Here is a 19179-nt window from a genome sequence, read left to right on the forward strand (position 1 = left end):
TGTTGACTCAACCGAAATTACGGATTTTTTTATTTATATTTTTGGTCTTTCATTCTTACATCCTGAAGATGTTAGCGATTTTTTTGCTATAGATTTGGCAGAAATTAAACCAGTCGATGAAAGAGTCACCCAGTTTTGTGATTATCTTGTTGATAATTACATATCTGAAAATTCGACATTTCTTCCACATCTTTGGGCTGAACACTCTTCATCCTTACAAAGAACCACAAACCCATGCGAAAGTTTTCATTCCAAGTATAAAATTCTTCTTTGTACTGCCCTCATCCTAACATTAATAATTGTATTGATGTAATTTTACAATTTCAAATAAATACCTACATTAAAATGAATTCTGTTTCGACACCAAAAAAAATTGTTGTGGAAAGCCAGCAAAAATAAATTTTCGGGTATAATATCACAAGAGAGTGAGAATAAATTGAAAATAATGCGACAGTTTTTCGAAAATTTGTTGTCTGGCAATTATTGCCCAATGACAAGAAATTTCAGTAAAAATGAAGCATTATTGTCTTATTTATTCTTACTGTCGTGTGATATTCGTAAGATTATTTTTTAATACGTATATTATGGATATTTTCTTAAATGTGACAGTTGTCAAAACTAGGAAACTGGTTGATATTAAACAGAAACAATCTACTTAAAAAAATTCTATCGGTAATTTTCTACAGTAGATAATTCTCAGTATAATTTTAATCTGATTGGACAGAATTAAACACGTGATCAAGTATCTTACTATACGATTGGAAGTTAAAATCATTAAAAAATAATCTAAATGAAAAAAATTTAGAATTAAGAGAATGTAAAATAAATAGATTAGAATTTGTCAAAGTAGTATCATATAAATTTAGGAAAAATATTTTGTAATTTTATATTTCTATACACATTTTGTAATATTTTACAAATAAGTTTTTTGTGATGTTATTTTTAATAAATCTATAAAATACTTATTATGTTTTTGCATTTTTTGTTAAATTATTAATAACAAAAAATAATGGTTATTATAAAATATACTATAATGGTTATAAAACTAATTACATATGAAGTTAGTTGAAATTTATAAATACCGCCTAGTGTCAATAATGTTTAATACATACAATAAAGGTTGAAAATAAAATAAATTAAATAACAAAATACCAATTTTGCCAAAAATTCACAAAGGGACGAAGATGTGGCAACGTCTCACCTTCACATAAAGATTAGAAGCATGTAATTTATTTAAAGCTTGGGAGGCAATTCGTATGTGACCTTTTTAGCGACAGGTAAGAAACCCTTTTTCGGGAGGCATTTCATATGCGGCCTTTTTCCCCACCTAAAAAGTGAGTCAGAGCACCTACCACAGTTTATGCTTATTCTGTTTAGTGTCGCCTAGATTCGTCTTGGTTGATTGAAACCCTCTGGCTTGCTTGTAATAGATGGCATATTCCGGATGTCAGGCGGAGCATTCTTCTCCCAATCTTCTCGCCAACGGTCGGTTATCTTGAAATTCCTTTCAATTAGTAGTTTTGCAGACTCCAGAGGGTTTTTTCTTGAAAAAAGCCTATTTATGTATCTGTTGTTAATACCAACGTGAGAGCGGAACACAGAAAAAGGAGCCAGATGGGCCAGAATCGAGACCACGAGCTGGACTTCTTACCAGGATTTCAGACAAGATCCATCCATTCTTTCCCATTTGACAGCATATATCTTCTTAGCCAACGTCAAACCAACGAGTCCGTAATGACAACAGGAATGATGTGAATTTCGCAAGTAATGTCATTATTAATGATCAATGATCATGTATACTAGATTAAAGTGTCGCTTTAGCAACGTAACTCTCTAGTCATTTTATTTGTTTGGGATATTTGTTCTTTCGCAGTTTAGTTATCCTTAATAATTTCTTACACCAGTATCGAAAAAAACTTCAGTGAATACTTGATTACCTAGCAATACTCATAGACTCATAATAAAACGGTAAAAATTTCAAGGTTGGATTGTTTTAATTACTAAACGATCATACTATTCCCACGTGTTATTGCAAGACTAATTGAACATGTTTTAATATTAAACATATACACGAATTTGTAGAAATACCAGCCTGATGACAAAATAAATATGATTTATGTACACGCCATGGTACGCATAATTTGATGAATGAAATATTGTTAATTTAATCAAAAACGCCTTTTTCTTCCCAGCAAAAGTATATTTACAAGACGATTGAGGCTTATAATAATCATAAATATATTCATATCTTTACTAATATCATATCGTATCTTTACTAATCACTGGATTCCTTGTCAATTTAAATTAATTTTTTTAATTTCACCGTTGCGTTGTGAAATCGGAATTTTATCGGAAATAAATAGAAGGCTTGTGCTCGAAAATAAAGCCTATTTTGCGATGGGCTACATATTTAAATCGCGAGACGTATACCTGAAAACAAAACTCCGCGTCTATAAGACAATAATCAGGCCCACAGTAAGTTATGGGTATGGTTTGGGCTGTGGTGCTATTGAATGGATGGATAGAAAACTAGTTAACAATAATAATACGGCAAAAGTCTTAGAAAATATCTTAAAAATCTTAAACGTATTAAAAATCAAAAAGAAGAAAATACCACCTGGATCAACTTAAGCTTGTTATTGATAAATAATTACGTTATTAAAAAATGTAAATAAATAAGTCATTTTTCTTAAAATATAATCTATTTACTCCCACAATTGCATGATCTATTTACAAGGAAGTATTATTATTACATACACGAAAAGTTCCAGTAAACCTTACTAAATGAATTATATTAGGAAGAATATAGCGGTTTCCGCTTCTCTGATAATTCTTAGTATCCGATTATCAAATGAAATAACAGCATTTGCTAATTATTGGGAATGAAAATTCCCAAATTTGAATAATTCTTGTGATATGAGATTTTATGTCTTTAAAAGGAAATATTAAAGTTAAGTAAAATTTTTTTCATGATTAGTTATTGTAAATTATTGTAGATAGGTGCGGCCCTACATAAATAGGAAATCAATCAATATCAATACGGTGTTATAATGTTATTACTACAAGTAACTATTTAGATGGGAAATAAGCCACAATTAACTTGAAAAAAAAATAATTTGATTAACGTTTCGACGTTAATAAAATTATTATAAAATCGTTATTACTACATCGCTGCTTTGACACTCGGGAGGATACAAATTCACACACGGAACGGCCGGCCAACGATTGTATCCTGGTTATTTCCTACTTCAGGTGGTTAGCTACAAATGTACCATCTACTTTGATGTCCAGAAAGGAAAACAATTTGATAACACCGTTTTCTGCCTTTTGAGCTATACGTAATTTGCAAAAATTTACAGATTTCAGCTAATACTTTGGTTATAGCTTTGATGAATTGAAAAGCCAAATATATTGCGCTCCATACGTTCAGGGTCCTGAACGCATACGTTCAGGGTCCATCCAATCTACGTGGTCTCTCCACATGCGTCGTCGTGCTCTTGTCCATCTCACTACGTCACAGTATAAGAGGGACAGTAAAACCTCTTCAATGTCGGCACTTTGATCTCAAGAAGTAATACCAGCAGTACGCAATTGGTAATTCACCAGTGGTGGATGCGGGTTTTCCCTGTTAAAACCCGTATGTTTCTATGCGACTAGCAATGCGAGAGTGGGGCAAAAGCGACTGGGAACATTGCGCGGTCGCCATGCGCGACCAAAGATTTTAGTTCCAATTTTTCGGAGAGTGGTTCTACTGTCCCTCTTTATACTGTGACTACGTCTTGAACGCCTAGCTCTTTCAATGTTTCTTCGTTTCCTATTCTATCTCTGAGTGTGATACCTCTTATGGATCTTAGGGTTTTCATCTCTGTTGTTCTCATTATTTGTTTGGTCTTTGTTGTCTCGGCCCTTGTCTCAGCTGCGTATGCAGGAAGGTCAAGGACGAAAATTAAGGAAATCAAAAATACAATATATAATGTGCAACGGAGACCACAGTTTAACACAATGTAGGAAGTTTCTGGAGCTCAGTACAAAAAACAGAAACAAAAAACAATGGCGCGCAGATTGCTTATCGCATAGGAAAGAATCACAATGTTTCTCCCAACAGAGATGTAGACAATGTAGTGGAGAACACCACACACTGATACATTCTGAACCTGGATATTTGGGCAATAGAAGAAACCCAAATGATAGAAGGAAAGAAAATGTTCCTGAAAGAAACAGAGATTTCGGAAGTTCGGGCAATGGAAGAGACACGAACAACAGGAGAAATGGATATCATTCTGATCAGGAACAGGGGAGGAAATGGTTATTCGGGCAATGGAAGAGATTCGAATAAAGAAAGACGAGAGTATACTCGAGAAAATAATGGGTACAGAAATGGCGACACACAGCATCGAGGACAGGACTCAGTAAACTGTGCAAGCAACAAGGATGTAGAAGTTTACATCTTTTATCAAAAGCTTGCCATCGTTTTGATGAATTAAAAAATCAATATATGGCAATTTGTCCTACAATTCGTCAACTTCCCTGATTTGAATCGATAATCAACAGAGTATTATGACGTTATTTCAGCGTCCATGCCTCGTCAGACACTCGGGACGGCTACAGACTGATCGGGTTACTACAAACAAAATTAGGGAAGAATACTAGGCAATATATTTAGCACAACTTGTCCACTTATCTCACACGTTGCATTCCATACACTTGTTTATGTGGAATAAAATATTCAAACCGTCCTATATTCTTCGTCACGTTCCATGATCCTTTTGAATGTCCTAATGTAAGGTATTTAATGTATACAGCAAAAAAGCCATGACTTTTAAATTTTTCCTCCATAGAATTCCCATCCCAGTTTATTAATATTCACTTTTTAGCTTTTGGCAGAGCCATATTTCAACCGAAACATTTACGAACTCAAGCGGGTATTAATTTTAAAAAGTCTTTAAATGCCCATATCTCACCTTTAACGTCAACATGCGGTACTTTTCTCATTCACTTCTCTATTTATACGACATATCCTGCAATATATCGTGCAAATCTCGCAGTGGGCGAATATAAGCTCACGCAATATTTGCGAAATAAGAACAGGCGATGTAGGTAAAATACCTTTTTTTCGACTAAATCTCTTTTTAAGGATTCTTAACATACCTACATGTACTTCGTTTTCATTATGTCAGAAGGTAAATACATGGGCGATCGGTCACAATTCATTCAGTGGTTTATGCAAAGGGGCTTTTATGAATGTAATCAAGTATGCAAAACTGTTTGGTTTAAAAATGTCATTAAGACACAGTGTGCAAGTTTAGGAGACAACATATGTAACTAAAGCTGTTTAGGAAATTAATATAAATAGAGATATCATTGAATTAAGTATCTAAATAAATATAAACAACTTCTTCTTGTAGTTCCTTCTCCTATCGGAGGTTGGCTATCATCACAGCTATCCGTACCTTATTGGCGGCTGCTCTGAAAAGATTTACTGAGCTGCAACTATACCACTCTCTTAAGTTTCTCAGCCAGGAAATTCTTCTTCTACCTATAGATCTTTTACCCTTTATTTTACCTTGCATTATGAGTCTTAATATCTCATATTTCGCACCTCTGGTAATGTGGCCTAAATGTTCTAGCTTTCTTGTTTTGATGTTCTTTATCACCTCGCAATCCTTTTGCAGTCTTCTTAACACTTCTGCATTTGTAACTCGTTGGATCCATGGTATTTTCAAAATCCTTCTATAGCACCACATCTCAAAGCCTTCCAACTTCTTTATATGTTCTACTTTTAGTGTCCAGCTTTCCACTCCATATAACAAAGTCGAGAACACGTAGCATCTTAAGGCTCTTATCCTCAGCTCCAGAGGAAGGTCTCGATTAACAAACATCTTTTTCATTTTTATAAATGCTTTTCTTGAAATTTCAATGAGTGTCCTGATTTCTCTACCCTGGTCATTGTTTTCATTTACCCAGGTTCCCAGATATTTCTAGTTATTCACTCTTTCTACTTGCTTTCCCTCGATATCCAACCTTCCTACTGTATGTTGCTTAGAAATAATCATGAACTTGGTTTTCTTAACGTTCATTTGTAGTCCATAGTCCATACTGACTTGATGTAATCTATTTACTAATAGTTGCAGTGCATCTAGACTGTCTGCAAAAATAGCGGTGTCGTCTGCGAATCTTATGTTGTTCAAGATTTTTCCGTTTATTGATATACCCTGTTCTTCCTCTGATATTGCTTCCTTAAAAATAGCTTCGCTGTACAGATTGAATAACAATGGAGACAACACGCAACCCTGTCTAACACCTCTCTTGATTTTTATGTCCTCTGTTTCGACATTTTCGATCTTAACCGTTGCTTTTTGATTCCAGTACAGACTGACAATAACCCGTATATCTCTACTGTCCACATTCTTCTCATTTAAAAGTTTTATGAGTTTCTAATGCCGTACTCTATCAAAAGCCTTTTGATAATCTATAAAGCAGACATAGAGATCTTGGTTCATATCTAGTCGTCTTTGCGCGAGAACGTTAAAAGCGAACAGAGCCTCTCTCGTTCCTAGTCCTTTTCTGAAACCAAACTGGGTGCCATCTATATCTTCCTCTATTTTTTTGTATAGTCTTCCATGTATTATTTTGAGGAATATCTTAAGTGTGTGGCTTATTAAAGAAATTGTTCTGTACTGGGAGCATTCTGTCGCATGTATTGACTTTGGTAGTGTTACAAATGTGGACAGCAACCAATCCTGGGGTATTACTCCTGTTGTATATACCTTGTTGAACAGATCTAAAAGTATATGCAGTGTTTCTTCGTCAATGCATTTAATTGGCTCAGTGGGTATCTGATCTGGGCCTACTGCTTTTCCGGTTTTTGCATTTCTAATTGCATATAAACAACAAAAATGTCTAAAGCTGGGATCCAACGGCACGTGGCGTGGCACGCCTTGAGAAAGAGAAAAAGATAAAAACTAAAGACCGGAAACGCAACGTGAAATAGAGTTATTTCACTCAGAATTTGTGATTTACGATACTTGAGCTAGGACCGAACATTCTACTTATGACCGGTGCTGAGCGGCGCGATATCTTCCAGTAACCTGTTCCACAATTAAAACTTCCCCTGTTCCAGTGTTCCCGTATTAAAAGTTTGTCCGACTAGACACCGTTATACTATTAACAAATTTTCAGCTTGCTATTAATAAACTTTTTTTTGGTACGCGGGATTCAGGCCTAGTAGTTTCAATTGAAAATAATTAAGAGTTTTGTAATAAAAACACCACCGCGCTAGAGTGGCATCTTGCGGGTGTCGGACTCTACGATCGCGCCCTCTTTTTGTCCGACAAAAATAATTTATTTTATTTTAACGTATAGTCTTTTGATTAAAATTAAAATTTTTCCACGGTTCAAACGAAGTCATAAGCTGAACAGACCCAGCCAACTCGGCTAGAAAGTGGTACGGTCAGTACGTGGTAAATTTATCATAGACTGAACTAACGACGTTGTTTTGGAATTTTTATCATTGTATGATTTGGGACGATAATATAATTTTATCATCTAGAGTACGCCAATGAATTAAGTAAAACGTGGTTTTGTACCGTCTCGGACGATATAAAGGTCGGAACGAAAAGCCTAGTTGATGATTATTCTTGTAGCGTTGATCGAAGAATAATAAACAACAACGAAGTATAATAGATGAGTTATCCCGACCATTTCCCGCCGTCGCGCGTCGTTTTGGTGTGTTGAACGAATCCGGCGGATTTCCTTTTACCTATCCTTATGCGAGCGGTGATCGTATTTCCCAACATGTATTTTCCGCTGGCGAGCTGAGCGAGCTTTCCTCTCCTTATATGTCCGTTTCATATTAATAAATGTAATTACTCCTAATCGACGCGATCGTCGGTTGTATTCATTCATGTACCAGATATCGTCACATCAACCCGAACCTAATGTTCGATACATAGGTTAAAATATATTTTATTAACGAAATTAACGATTAGTAATTAGGAGTAATTATCTTATCATTTGTAACGTTTTGATTCTAAATAAATGTCTTACAAAAGCGAACCTTCTGTCTTCGGCTGAATTTTTGTTACCTGGAGCAACAAACGCAACGACCACGTTACAGATTTAACCAACTTAAAATGTTTACTGTCAAAACTGGTGGTGCATCCTCGACATTGAGTGAACACGTGTCATCGAAATGAATAACTTTCATGGAAACCTTGAGGAAATGGAAACTTTGAGGAATAGACTACATAAAGTTGGCTTTCACGCGAGACGTCCATTGAGGATTCTTATGTTGCCATGCAAAATTGTGTAAACAAATTTTAAAGTTGTGCCTCTTACCTGTTGAATTTGTATATCGTTTCCAAGTTGCTGAAGAGATGCGACAAATGCTGAGCAAGGGGACATTCCGGGTCCGATTTCCAGGGTTCCAAATATCCCTGTAACAAAGAATGCCATTAAATCAGTGAACTTAATACATATCATGGGTAATTCTTAATTAATAGAAAAATAACATTGTTTAAATAACTTCCAAGTATGCTTCTTTTCATGAGCATTTTTCAGTGCGTCACAAATCACAAATGATAGAAAAAAAGTTAAGTCCGTGATAATACACATTTATAACATTTATTCTAACATGACATTTTAGTTAAATCTGATAGTTGTCACATTTTATTTGCAATTTGGCATAAAACAAATCAATTGTGTTTATTGCATTTATAAAATGGTATTTTCTTTAATTTATATAGTCTTATAAATTGTACAGAATATATTCGTAGATATATTATATAATTCGTAACTAATTTTTTATTCGATTATAGCGCCATCTATCGACAACTAGAATAAATGTTATAAATGTCTGTAATCACGGACGTGCCTTTTTTTCTGTCACATAGAATTTAATGCGTTAGAAAGAAATCGAAAAACTGTGACGCACTGAAAGATATCTGTGAGAAATCGAATAACTATAAATGTTTGTAAGTAAACGATAAAAGAATTGTTTTTTGTAATGCCATAATATCGATAGGTATACATATATGTCCACATTCCGCTCTCCTACCATACATGTATACCTGAAAAAATGTGCTATTTCTCTTGTACCCACTCTTAAAGTGGAAATAGTCGTGAGAAGGCTACATTTGAAGGTTAAAATAGAATATTCGGTCTTGTAATTATGGCATGATCAGCGCTTGCTTCCGACTTGCCATCTCTTGGTATGCTCGCACTCTCAGCGCCAACATTCACTACCATCGATGCGAGCTGGAGATAAAAATCGGCAAAGGCGGTATTCCATCTTTGATACTATTGATCTAGAAGAGCTCCTACCTCGGATCTCTGATTACTGATCAGAAACCACCGTCCTTCTCGTTCCCTGTCTATTTTTCCCTACGTTCAGGCGCGGATACAAGGGGGGTCAACGGGTCCATGGACCCCCTATTGTATTTAGTCTATAAGTATTTGTTTTATGATTTATAATTTTTTTCTGTAAACTCTAAACTTTAAGCCATCAGTACACACTAAATTACACGACAACCGCTTCCAAAGAATTGAAAGAAGTCATAAAATCTAATAAAAAAAATAATCTTCTCTGAAAAATAATCTGCAGGCGCATTTGTTTGGGTACCGGTGGAATCATAAACAACGGAAATATTTTTCTCAATTCAAAGAATAACAAAAATGATATTTTAAAATGCAAATACTTTACACTGGGTATAAACCTTGTCTCATGAAAAGTCACGTTTCAAATTTGCGATACAATAAAGATATAAAAATTTGTATTTTACTAGAAAATCCATGCGTACCTACCCATTGATGGTAGAAAGATTAATCTTTATGGTAAAGAACGACCAGTGAGATTAATAGTCGTGAATTGTCTATCAATCCTTTTGATACCGTAGGTATCTGGGATTATATAGCGTATTTTATCCTTAGAGTAAGTGTGAGTCGTATGGCTAAATCTGGAAATATAATATTTGAATTTGAGGTAAGTCTGCCCCCCCCCCCCTATTATGAATTTCTAGATCCGCGCCTGCCTAAGTTCCCTGTAAATTTCATTAAAATTTTGATTCATTGCTCTATGTCGATTGCAAAAAGATTATAGTAGTGCCATTTCCAAATCTCTGATCGTTTTATAAATCTTTAGAATACTCAAAATACTAAATACTCATTACATTACAAATACATTATAGACACTTATATTTTTTCTGCTTCACGAACGTTGTTTTAGTAAAATCTGATGTGATTATATTCCCACAATCTCGCTCAGGGATTTTATAATATATATTTAATTCTCTGTTTCTTGATTAAATTACATTCGAGGAGTAGGTTTTACTTATTAGCGAATATTAATGTCAATGAGCCAGACCGCGCTTGCTATAAATTTGCATTTTTCCGCGCACAGTCGCCACGGCGGATTTTTTCCATTTGATATCATAATGATACGTTTATGACGTACACCCATGCAAAAAGTTAGCAGACACCACACGCACACACAAACACATAATTTCAATGTATATGCGTCCCATGATCACATTTGCAAATATAATAAGTGCCTGCATCTTACATAAAATGTGTTGCAATTTTGTATTTAGTCCTTTTTTGTTCGTCTGTCGGGTAGGATATTTTTGTTGTCATAAGACCAAGTTATAGAACAAAAAAATGCAGGGGCTTGTAGTTATGCTGCAGTATTTAAATTAACAAGTTGGATTATGGCAATATTTACGAAGGACAAGGAATTATGTAAATCCAAGTCAACTTGTACCCATATATAAATTTCAGTTTTTTTCTAACGTACTACATACAGACCTGTCACATAATAGTCTAAGAGCTAGTGAACCCTCCGACTAACGGTCGTCCTGTAAGGCTAAAAATTTTTCTAGTGATAATTCATAGCACACCAAGGCTAAAAACCATGACCTGGCAGGCCTCAGCGGTGCACATGTATCTACCAGTTGCATCGAAAAGTGCAAATTTAGGGGGTAAAATAAACTTTCTCCTGTAAGGTTTAAATTTAAGTATGTGTTTGAGTAAGTCATTTAGAAGAAATGTGTACAATGACAGGCGATTCTGAAGAGCATAAGACCTTGCCAGGCGAGGGAAAAGATTAGGGGTTTTTCCTAAAATTATTCTTTTGGCATCGAACAAACTTTTTTTTAGGTTTTTTGAATCATTTCAAACAGAAAACGTCTTTAGTGATTTTTCTCTTAAGTTAATAGTTTTTGTTATATGAGCGATTAAAAATTTTGAAAATTGAGAAATCGGCCATTTTAACCCTAAATCGGACATTTATCTAAAAATTTCAATGTTGCCAAGGTACGAAAATATTCTTTAAACATTGATTGATGAAATCCCGAAGAGTTTTTTGCAATAAAATATCGAAAACCCCTTTGTTTTTTTAATTGCTAATCAAGCGTGTGCGACACTGTAGTATAAGTGAGGACGTTTGAGTTTGCATAAATTCATTATCTCGAGAATGGGCAAATTTCAAGAGAAATCCTCAGACAGGTCGATTTTTATTTTTGAATTAGGACTTTTTGGTATATATATAATACTAGTGACGTCATCCATCTGGGCGTGATGACGTAATCGATGATTTTTTAAATAAGAGTAGGGGTTGTGTGATAGCTCATTTGAAAGGTTATTTAATTCTCTATTCAGTAATATAAACATTAACATAATTGTTTATACAGGGTGTACAAAAAAAAATTTTCTTCTATTTGTCAAATTTAATCAAAGTTAATTTAATAAAAAAAATTTTTTTGTACACCCTGTATAAATAATTATGTTAATGTTTATATTAGTGAATAGAAAGTTCAATAACCTTTCAAATGAGCTATCACACAACCTATACTCTCATTTAAAAAAATCATCGATTACGTCATCACGCTCAGATGGATGACGTCACTAGTATTATATATATATATATATATATATATATATATATATATATATATATATATATGCCAAAAAGTCCTAATTTAAAAATAAAAATCGACCTGTCTGAGGATTTCTCTTGAAATTTGCCCATTCTCGAGATAATGAATTTATGCAAACTCAAACGTCCTCACTTATACCACAGTGTCACACACGCTTGATTAGCAATTAAAAAAACAAAGGGGTTTTCGATATTTTATTGCAAAAAACTCTTCGGGATTTCATCAATCAATGTTTAAAGAATATTTTCGTACCTTGGCAACATTGAAATTTTTAGATAAATGTCCGATTTAGGGTTAAAAATGGCCGATTTCTCAATTTTCAAAATTTTCAATCGCTCATATAACAAAAACTATTAACTTAAGAGAAAAATCACTAAAGACGTTTTCTGTTTGAAATGATTCAAAAAACTTTAAAAAAAGTTTGTTCGATGCAAAAAGAATAATTTTAGGAAAAACCCCTAATCTTTCCCCTCGCCTGGCAAGGTCTTATGCTCTTCAGAATCGCCTGTCATTGTACACATTTCTTCTAAATGACTTACTTAAACACATACTTAAATTTAAACCTTACAGGAGAAAGTTTATTTTACCCCCTAAATTTGCACTTTTCGATTCACCTGGTAGATACACGTGCACCGCTGATGCCTGCAAGGTCATGGTTTTTAGCCTTGGTGTGCTATGAATTATCACTAGAAAAATTTCTAGCCTTACAGGACGACCGTTAGTCGGAGGGTTCACTAGCTCTTAGACTATAAAAACAGCTCTCAAACCATTTTCACATGCAACGTATATCTAATGACCACATAATACTGAAATGAAATAATATTCTCATCTAATAATTCTTTTTACATTTAATAGTTTATTTCTTTGAACTTCTTCTGCTGAACTGCAGGTTGTTGGAAGAAACAGGAGAGGACGACCAAAGAAGACCTGGGGAGAGACGCTTGGGCAGGACATGTCGGTAAAGGTATTGATGTTGATATGACACAAGATAAAAACTGTTGGAGAAAAACAATTAGGGAAGCCGACCTCGCATAGAGAGACAAAAAGAATTTTTTTTGACATCCATTTTATTGCAATATATTTTATAAAAAATAATAAACAATACATATGAGTGTTAGGAGTGTGACACAGTCAGTATTCACCCAGTGGTGAATACCTAAAAGAGTACAATAATGATTGAATTAGTACAGTTATTAATAAATTAATTGAATTAATTTAAATAGAACACTAGTAATAAGTGGGAATGATTAGTTAGTGTTGAGGTCAAGAGTGTCTGTTCTTTTTAGTCTTTTGTTCTGTAGGGGTGTCAGGAGATTGGTGACCAATATGTTTGGGTGAACCTGTAGTCTACTGTGGTACTTGGAGCACAGAGAAACAATTTCTTCTTTGACGGTTTGGACTTGGAGATCCCTATGTATATGATTGTTGGAAATGTAGACGCAGTTGCAGTGAATGTGGATGCAGTTGCAGTGAATGTGGATGCAGTTGCCTTAGAACTTTTGATTGAAAGCGCTGTATCTTGAGTAAATTTGTTTCACTGGCAGTTCCCCAGATTTGGATGCCATACGTCCAGATGGGCTTCAGTACACTTTTGTAGATCAGAAGTTTATTGTCTAGACTTAGGCGTGATTTTTGATTCATGAACCAGTACATCTTTCTATAAACGAGTCCCAGTTGCAGTCGTTTGTTCCAAATGTGCTTTTGCCATGTTAGGCGGCTGTCTAGGTAAATCCCCAAGTATTTGACGTCACTTTTTATTGGCAGTGGTGTGTTGTTAAAGGTTACAGCTGGATTGATCCCCTTCCTTAGTGTAAACGTAATGTGTGTTGACTTGGAGCTATTAACTTTGACTCTCCACAGTTTAAACCATATTTCAAGTTTATTTAAGTGACTTTGTAGTATCTGTGAAGCTAGGGTCGGATTTTCGTGGCAAGCCATTAGGACAGTGTCATGAGACATTTGTATGAGACAAAAAGAATGAGGATCATGATGATGAGTTTACTTCTTTGAGATATTTTTAGATATGTTACCTTCTTCACTTTTATTTCTTCTTCTTATTGCGCCGTCTCCTTTGCATTGGAAACTGTTGCATGAAAGATTTCTGCCAATCGGCGGTCAAACCATCTCCTCAGGTCTTTTAGCTACAATTTCTGGCGTCTTCCTATTGATCTTTTGCCCTCTACTTTACCTTCAAATATGATTCGGAGTAATTCATTTTTTTCACCTCTGAACACATAACCTAAGTATTGTATTTTCAGAGTACATTGTCCATCTTTCACAGCACTACAGTAAGACTGAGAAAGCGTAACACCTGATCATTCAGATTCTGAGCTCCAGGCTAAGGTCTGATTTTGTAAAAAATGTTTTTATAGTCGTGAGTGTTTTCCTCGCTTTTATTGTTTTCCTTTTGAGAGAATTTCTTTTTTGGGTTACACAGGCTGTTGAGATTTGTTCGCCAATATTTTATTTAAATCTACCTATTCTATTATTATTAATCCCGACTCGATGTTTTCTATGCTGGCCCCGTTAATTTCGATTCCACCCTTGACCTCGTCTAATGCTTTTCTGAATATAGCTTTCGAATACAGATTAAATAATATCGGTGACCAGAAACAACCCTGTCGCACTCCTCGTCGGATTCGTATATCTTCGGATGTTGTGTGCTCTATTTCAATTGTTGCCATTTTGTTGCGATAATCAATAAACCATGCATACCACTCATGTTTCTGCATTGTTGTGTTAACAATTTAAGGCAAAAAGAGCTACTCGTGTTCCCAATCCGTTTTTTGCAAGCTTGTCGATCTACTTCTGCATATGATTGTTGTGTTCGGTTAGGAGAAAAATGTCGTCTAACTCCAAGTCGTCTAAATGGTTGGGTGCCGGTGAATTCGTAACTATTTTAATCCCCCCATCCTAATTACAGGCCAACTGGCAACTCTGGCGCGCAGGTAATCTTTTGATAACACACTAACTACCGATGAATGTGTAACTTTCATTTTTTAAGTAATGTTGATAATCTAATACCGGTATTCCAGGTATGTACTTGTATAAATTACCCTCTTTGAAGGTGATGTAAAAGGTATTCATTATTTATGTATTGTCCCTTGGAAGAGTTACTAGGGAAAATCCAAATAAATTTTCTGAAAATGGCTGAAATTATTGTAAAAGATTTCGTAATGAGTAAACGTGGGTGTAAGTTATTGGTGGTAAATAATTTTAAATTCCACTTAAGGAAAGTGCTAAAAAGTGGAAAAGATTTATGGTACTGTCTGCATCTGGTTGTAAGGCAACCTGTTATACCGACGGTAAGTTTTTTTTAATATTTTGAGTAGTAACAAACAATTATGTTGATTATCAACAATGTGATGTCAAAAATGCACATTTTTGCTATTTTTTGTCTACCAGTAAGAAGAAAATCATTTAAAACAAAATTTAAAATAACCGCATTATAGTGCATGTAAAACAATTTAAACAAGGTTTTATAAATCTTACTATACTTAATTGTTGCTTATAAAACTATAAATTAAGTCAGTTAAACGTTAATAACTTATGTAAAAATAAAACTTCTATCTCGATATTACCTGAAAATAGCCCAAAGAAATGGGTAAAAATACACGGTTTTTATGACACTCACTGTAACTACTATATGTAGCAATTGTTTTAATTTCTATATGGATAAAATAACAACATTTATGTAAATCTGACTAATTTTTTCCCAATTTATTTATTTATTGGCAATTTAAATGAAAAATAGCCGATTTTAAGAATTTTCGTCTATAAGTTATTAGGTACAACATTTTACCAAAAAACTGAAAAAAGAACCGATTAGTTTACTAAAATAGCTTTAGAATGAGTTGGTAAGTAAAATAGAATTGGAGCTTTGTTTATCAATAAACATTAATGAAAGGTATACATTTGCGATATGCCCCGTGTTGGCTTAATCCGTTACTGTTCAAATTTATTTCTTATGTTTTAACCTAATTACGTGAGGTATTACATTTAATCCATGGTTTCGAATTCACCTGTAGAAGGTTTCGTGGCAGGTTCAGGTAGTAGAAAAGTTACGAATTGGCCGGTGTACATTTTAATTTGAAAATGTTTTGTCATTAAAAGTTGCGAGTTGGCGCGTGTCCAACTGGTTGTGTAAGTCCCACCTAAAACATGTTTTTATCGCTACTTTCTCCATGATACAATCCGTTATGATTAGGAATAGTGGCGGGGACAGTATGCATCCTTGTTTAACTTTGCTTTGTATAGGTAAATCTTCTAGCATTTCTCTTGCATGTTCCAGTCTGGCTCTGTATCCCTTGTGAAATAATCTGATCAGGTTCGATGTATTTCAACAGTAGTCCATATAGTTTCAGAATCTTCAAAATTTGCTCTCTGTTTATACTACTGAACAGGCGGGGATACAGGGGGGTCAACGGGTGCATGGACCCCCCTATTGTATTTAGTCTATAAGTAGTTTTTATTATTTATTATTTTTTTCTGTTAACTCTAAACTTTAAGCCATCAGTACAACACTAAATTCGACAACCACTTCCAAAAATTGAAAGAAGCCATAAAATCTAATAAAACACCCTTCTCTGAAAAATAATCTGCAGGCGCATTTGTTTGGGTACCGGTGGAACCATAAACAACGGAAATATTTTTCTCAATTCAAAGAATAACAAAAATGATATTTTAAAATGCTAATACATTACACTGGGTATAAACTTTATCTCAGGAAAAGTCACGTTTCAAATTTGCGTTACAATAAAGATATAAAAATTTGTATTTTACTAGATAATCCATGCGTACCTACATATTTATGGTAGAAAGGTTAATCTTTATGGTAAAGAACGACCAGTGAGATTAATAGTCGTGAATTGTCTATCAATCCTTTTGATACCGTAGGTATCTGCGATCATATAGTGTATTTTATCCTTAGAGTAAGTGTGAGTCGTATGGCTAAATCTGGAAAATATAATATTTGAAGTTTGAGGTAAGTCTGGCCCCCCTATTATGAATTTCTAGATACGCGCCTGCGTACTGAAGACTTTTTCGAAGTCAATAAAAAATAGCTACCTACTGAGAAATACGGTTCTAGATATGATTACCGGTACTCAAATACAAAAGTAACAAAAGTAATCATAGCAATCAAAGTAACGAATACTGTAAATGATTACTTTATACAAAATACCTACCTACTGAGAAATACGATTCTCGATATGATTACTGGTACTCAAATACAAAAGTAACAAAAGTAATCAAAGTAACGAATACTGTAAATGATTACTTTATACGAAAGTAACGATTTGTTACGAATACTCGAAAATAACTATAATCATCACTACTTGGTTGCTTCTTAATTTCTTCTGTGCTAACGTTTAACTCCTGTTTCACTAAGATGAGAGTTTTAGATTAAATAAATACGGTTACTTGTCTGTGATGTTTTTCTTTCATAAAACATTTTTTCTACAACCGTGTTAAAAATGCAATTTTTAGCACTCCATACGTGCGTTAAAAATGTTACTTTAAGCCACTAGTGCTTTAAAACTTTTATGGCACTGCAATTCGTATTGACCGTATAGGCAATTTTGATGTAATGTCAAAAAAATATAAAAATGGAATGTCAGTCAAGTTCAAGTAAAAGTTTTTGTAGATATTGTCCTGTAATTACGTTTGTAGAAAAAATATTGTATGCTATGCGTGTTAAAAAGTACATTTTTAAGGCACTCATGTGAATTGCAGAACGCGCTATCGCTCATTCTGCAAACTTTCACATGCGTGCCTTAAACGTGTACTTTTAACACTTATATCATAAATAACTATTCAAAAACAATTTTTTGGAAAACGCTGTAAAATAGAGTAAATTGTTACCAAAACCATAGCTGTTATATTTTAAAATATCTCTTTTTTTAATGGATAAACGGATGGTAAAATATAATATAAACACTTTTTATCTCGAAGAGATAAAATGACAAATTATGACAGACGGTAATTAACACTTTTCAACAGGGTCAACTGAATCCATTACGTGGTTACTAGATATTACAATTTAATAGAATGTCCAAGGTAACGGGAGTATCTTAATGGTAAAACTTGATAAATTATGGCTTACTGCAAGATTTGAAGTACATGACAAAAGATTTGATATGCGATTAGTATAACAATCCTTTAAAATTTATTAGTATCAGAATTAAATGATATTAGATGCTATGATTGTCCGCTCCAGTTCCTCAGCCTACCATCAGTTTCAAGCCAAATTCAATTAGAATGATTAAGTAACAAATTATAACAGTACCTCTTCAAGTGTGGGCAGTCGTCTAATTTTTCGAACATCACAGAATTAGCGGTGAGAAAGCTCTACATTTATAATTTATTTTCTAATTTATTCAATTAAACTAACCAGAACTTCTTTAAACATAACACGCAAAATCCTTGTAGCAATCTCATGCTTCTAATTTATTACAGCTGTTGAAACCGACTGGTTAATTTCAGTGAGCGACTTTTGGGATGCTGGTCCCGTGGGAGTATAATTGATTTTTATTTTGAAGAATTCCATCTTAATTGAAGTGAAAATATATACGCAGAACCGTAGATCTTGTATATACATAGCTATATACACTCGGAACAGTTGAAAGGCTTCGTAAATTCTGTTCTTATTGTTGAATCAAAATGATACCTAGTGAAAAACTATTCACCTGGTTAATCATCAATTAGCCAATCGCATCCACAATGGACATAGACCTCCCTCAATTCTTTCCTGTGCTCTCTAGACTTGGCCGCTTGTAGTCAGTTTCCCGCTTTTACGGCAATGTCTTTGTGAAGACAGAGAAATCGACTCAATCACCCACGTGCTTTGTGGAATAGTCATATAATGCCTTAGTAGGGTATCTTTATAATTTTCATCCATCGCCAGGATTTAGTATACAACACTTCAATGTAAGACTTTTAGTCGACATTTAAAGGGTTTTACCCATGTATTTTTGGTGGCTTAACATGTAGAGCTTGCAAAGAACACTGATGATGCTCTCTTTAGAGCGAAAACGTTCTGTTTTGTAATTGTAGCCCTATGGGGTTTTAAAATAAATATACCTTTTACACAGAAGATTTTTCTTCAATTTTTTTTCATTGTTTTTCGCTTAAATTCAATGTTCAAACCAGCTCCCGCCAACCACCTACCTCTTGGAAGTTTGAACATTTAAGTTAAGCGAAAAGCAATGCTTATCTGTAAAATAAACAGTTTTTTCTGTTTTCTGACAAC

The 19179-nt window shown here is 34.2% G+C and overlaps 1 protein-coding gene across 4 annotated transcripts in view; it reads right to left on the bottom strand.

Annotated features, from left to right (window-relative positions):
- LOC126892103 (uncharacterized) overlaps positions 1–19179 on the bottom strand; it is a 654403-nt gene that overhangs the window by 26561 nt on the left and 608663 nt on the right. For all 4 annotated transcript variants that reach the window (XM_050661541.1, XM_050661542.1, XM_050661540.1 and 1 more), the window contains exon 5: positions 8338–8435. In XM_050661541.1, the coding sequence (XP_050517498.1) occupies positions 8338–8435 (98 nt within the window). The remainder of the gene's footprint in view (positions 1–8337; positions 8436–19179) is intronic.

The sequence above is a fragment of the Diabrotica virgifera genome, chromosome 9, assembly GCF_917563875.1.
Source record: "Diabrotica virgifera virgifera chromosome 9, PGI_DIABVI_V3a".
In the NCBI taxonomy this organism is placed as follows: domain Eukaryota; kingdom Metazoa; phylum Arthropoda; class Insecta; order Coleoptera; family Chrysomelidae; genus Diabrotica; species Diabrotica virgifera.